This window comes from Myotis davidii, unplaced genomic scaffold, assembly GCF_000327345.1.
Source record: "Myotis davidii unplaced genomic scaffold, ASM32734v1 scaffold148, whole genome shotgun sequence".
Taxonomy (NCBI): Eukaryota; Metazoa; Chordata; class Mammalia; order Chiroptera; family Vespertilionidae; genus Myotis; species Myotis davidii.
In genome coordinates this window covers 4,196,244-4,200,437 of record NW_006299479.1, presented here as the reverse complement: position 1 = coordinate 4,200,437, position 4,194 = coordinate 4,196,244, and the positions used below count along the sequence as shown (strand labels likewise).

The window sequence follows — 4,194 nt, the reverse complement described above, 5'->3', positions numbered from 1 at the left end:
GTTTTCCAGCTGAATGCGCACGGCCAGTAGCTCCAGAGGCTCTGGGGGAGAACAGGGCTGGGATGGGGGCTCCAGGCCCGAGTGAAGGAACTGAGGGGTCCAGGATCCCTTAGCTGCCGAGAACCCCAAACTCCCAGCTTCCTCAGAACTAGAGCGCTCCTATCTCCACTGAGGGATGGGGAAGCAACCCTCCCCTAAGATGGGGTCCACCATCTGATGCCAAGCCCAGGTTGAACCTCACATACCCTAACCTCAGCCCAAACCAGACCACACCAGCCTAACCGGACCGTCTCCCCGCACTGGCCCTGATGTTAGCTCCCTGCCTTACCCTGGACAGTCACCCTGGCTGCCCGGCTCTTCCGCTGTCCCGCGTTGTTGGTGGCCACACACATATAAGTCCCCGAGTCACTCTTCTCTGCTCTTAGCATCCGCAAGGAGCCACTGGACACCTGTCAGGACAGGCACATGCGCAGGCTCCCGTGAGGGGAGGGGCTCTGACAGGGGAGGCAAGCTGAGGGCCTTGCGGCCTTCCTCTCCTCAAATTCTGGGGGGGGCACTCAGAAGGCGGGTCAGTCCCCAGGGCGGGCCCTGCAGGGGGCACTCAGAAGGTGGATCAGTCCCCAGGCGGGCCCTGTAGTGGGCACTCAGAAGGCGGGTCAGTCCCCAGGGCATGCCCTGTAGTGGGCACTCAGAAGGTGGGTCAGTCAGTCCCCAGGGCGTGCCCTGTAGTGGGCACTCAGAAGGCGGGTCAGTCCCCAGGGCGGGCCCTGTAGTGGGCACTCAGAAGGTGGGTCAGTCCCTAGGGAATGCCCTATAGTGCCGGGACAGGAGGAGGCATGGGGAAGGGAGCTATACTCACCCTGTGCCGCCCCGGCTGGAGGGCCAGGGGTTTCTCATCCTTCCACCACAAGACCGTGGGTTCTGGGTAGCCCCAGGGTGGCCAGCACTCCAGGATCACCTGCTCGCCCACCGTGGCCACTGTGTCCTGGGGCTGGACCCGGAAATCCTCCTGAAGGACTGTGGGGAGGAAGGAGGCTCTGGGGGGAGCAGTGCCAGGTCCTCCCGTCCCCAAAGCCCCCCCTTGGTGTCTCCTGCCACACCTGCCCCATTCTATTTTTTCACGACTGTGCCCACTCTTCAGAGACCCACCTCCTAAGAGTTCCATGTAGGTTCACCCCCAACTCAGCTCTCTCATCCCGGTTCCCAGTCTGATATCCCTTCCCACCTCCCTCTGACGCCAATCCTAGGTTGAACCTCACATACTGTAACCTCAGCCAATACCAGTCCACACCAGCCTAACTGGAGCCTCCCCCTCACCCCCCAAAACACACACACACACACACACACACACACACACACACTCCAAAGACATGCGATTCTCTTCAACAAACAGCTCAGCCCAGAAATGACCCCGCCTCCAGCAGGAGCTGAACTTCATATTCCTTAGGTGGTGGAGGGACACCACATCCTCTCTTCTTTGTAGCAATTCCTGGGTCTAACACAGGGAACAGGTTCAGATAATACAGCCCTCCTCCCCCTCCCTCGACCCAACTGGATTCATAACTGCAGCCTCCCCTCCTTCCGTGACCCTCCCTCCCTTCCTCCCACCTCCTCTGTCTGGGATGGGGGCCTGGTGTGGGAGGCCACACACACACACACACACACACACACATTGATCCTCACAGATACCCCTTCAAACCTCCCTCAGCACAGGCATTATCACCCCAGGTGTGCCCACTCCGGCTCCCCTCCCAGGCCTCACCAGCCGCAGACAGCCGCGCGCCGCGGCTCACCGCTGTGCCCAGCCGGTTGCTGGCCTCACATGTGTAGATGCCCAGGTCCGTGGACAGGGCCTGGTTGTTGCGGGCGTGAGCCTGGGTGGAGGGCCAGTGCAGCAGCAGGGTTCCATCAGGCAGGAGCTGGTGTGTGTCTGGGGGCTCCATGCTCAGGGGCTGCCCATTCAGCAGCCAGTGGATGGTGGGAGGGGGCTGGCCCGAGGCTTGGCAGCTCATCTGGACGGGCTCGGGGCCCTGGAGCAGCTGGTCCTGTGGGTGGACTAGGATCTGGGGTGGGGAGTCCTGAGCCGTGCCTCCTGGAAGGGAAAGGGAGGCGGAGCCCAGTCTGACTACCGTCAGGTGCCCAGATCCCTGCACTCCTCACCTGCCTTCTCTCCTCTGAGGATCAATTCAAAGGAAGGAGACCTTTCGAACTCTCAATCTGTCAGTCTCTCTCTCTCTCTCTCTCTCTTTCTCTCTCTCTCTCTCTCTCTCTCTCACACACACACACACACACACACACACACCATCATCATCATCAACAACATCATCATCATCTCTTGCAAAGGAGCAAGGGGGCCTCTTCTTCCCTGGCCAGGCCCTGGATCGAGGGAGCCTGAGCTAGGAGAGGGGGTACCTACACTCACCCATGAACAGAAGCAGGAGAGGCAGGGGCCACCAGACCCCAGGGAGACCCGCTCCTCCAGAGCCCATGGCTGCTCTCAGGTCTCTGTCCTGGGCCCAAGCACTTTGTCTTGCGGCTCTGAGCTCACAGGGAGGGGAGGGGCGGGCAGGCCGTTGGTGGTTGTTTGTGGCCGAGACTGCCCCAGAGGGAAGCAGCTCTGAGGAAACCGATGCTTCCTGCCTGGCCCTCGGTGCCTTGAAGAACTGGGAGGAGCCCAGAGGAGAGAAACTCCCTGGCTCCCAACCCCAGCCCTGAGGTTTACCTTGTGATCTAGTCTGGGATTTCTTTTAATTTTATTTTTTAAAATATATTTTTATTGATTTTGGAGAGGAGAAAGAAGGGGAGAGAGAGAGAGAGAGAGATAGAAACATCAATGATGACAGAGAATCATTGATCGGCTGCCTCCTGCATGCTCCCTACTGGGGATCAAGCCTGCAACCGAGGTACATGTCCTTGTCCGGAATCGAACCCGAGACCTTTGTGCCTCATCCCTGGAGATCACCTCCATTCCATTCCATTCCATTCCATTCCATTCCATTCCATTCCATTCCCTCTATTCCCAGACTCCGGAGGACCAAGTGCTAAGAACCAATGGGAATAGAAGGGGCCAATTACTCCGAGCTGTTCCTATACTGAGCCAAATCGGCCAGGGCTAGTCTGGGATTTCTTAAAGGCAATCCTCACACTATCCATAACTCTAACCACAGCGTTGACCCTTTAACCCTAAGCCTGTATTTAATGAGTCCCCATCCTTATTCCTTTGCTTCCAAGTGACCCTTGCTAGAGTGGACCGGAATGCCAGAGGAAACTAAGTCAAGTGGAGAGGTCACTCCTCGGTCCGTTCCTCAAGGATTGATGGAGCAGGGGGCTGGGTGGGACCAAAGACAGGAAAGCTTCAGAGGCCCTGGGACAAGCTGGAGATGCCCACCGCGTGTTCCTATTCAGCTCAGAGACAGATGAAATAAGCTGGGAGACCGTGGGCACGTTCCTTAACCTCTGCATGTCACTCATCTGTAAGTGGGGAGAATAACAGAAGTGCGTACCTTGGGGGATGGAGCAAGAATGCGATGAGATAAAACATAAATCACTTAGTCCGGTAACCTAACGCATTATACGTGCTCAGTAAGTTTAACCAATACTGTTATTTTTATGCACACCCCATCACGGGAACTATTCAAGCATCCTCGGCTGGGATACTTCAGGCCCTGGGATGGTGGCTTGCGTCTGATATTTAAGAGTCTTTCCAGCCTTGAAACCTTGTGTCTGCTGCCAACAGACCTGTAGGTTCTGAGCCTGCTGCTCCCCACCCGCCTCCCTGGAGAGAGGCTGCATTCCCCTCTCAGAGCCCACCTCCTGTTTACAGGTTTCTTCCTTCCAAATCTGGAATGTCAGCCATTTCCTGGAGCTGTTCCCTACTGGCCAAGGCCGCCAAGGCCGCCAAGGCCGCCAAGGCCGGGCTCTGGGGGCTCAACGGAAGACTGTCCAGCCTTTGTTTCCAGTAGTTCCTGGCCGGCTTCTCCGTGAGGCCCCTAACCCAGCTGACTCCCTCGCTTCCTCCCCTTCCCATCCTGGCGTTGTACCAGCCACAGCCACAGCCCTAACAGCCTGTGAAGAGGAGTGAAGGCCCGGCTGGTGGCTGGCATGGCTCAGTGGTGGAGCATCAACCTATGAACCCGGAGGTCACTGTCTGATTCCCAGTCAGGGCACAAGCTCGATTCCCAGTGTGGGGTGTGT

General features: G+C 57.8%; 1 protein-coding gene across 1 annotated transcript in view; it reads right to left on the bottom strand.

The window, feature by feature from the left end:
- Positions 1–2,606, bottom strand: part of ROBO4 (roundabout guidance receptor 4) — a 16,588-nt gene extending 13,982 nt beyond the window's left edge. The window contains exons 1-5 of the mRNA XM_006775105.2: positions 2,423–2,606; positions 1,763–2,092; positions 860–1,017; positions 329–449; positions 1–41 (exon numbers count right to left, since the gene is read on the bottom strand). Coding sequence (XP_006775168.2) covers positions 1–41; positions 329–449; positions 860–1,017; positions 1,763–2,092; positions 2,423–2,489 — 717 coding nt within the window. The 5' untranslated portion in view covers positions 2,490–2,606. The remainder of the gene's footprint in view (positions 42–328; positions 450–859; positions 1,018–1,762; positions 2,093–2,422) is intronic.
- Between the last annotated feature and the right edge of the window lie 1,588 nt (positions 2,607–4,194).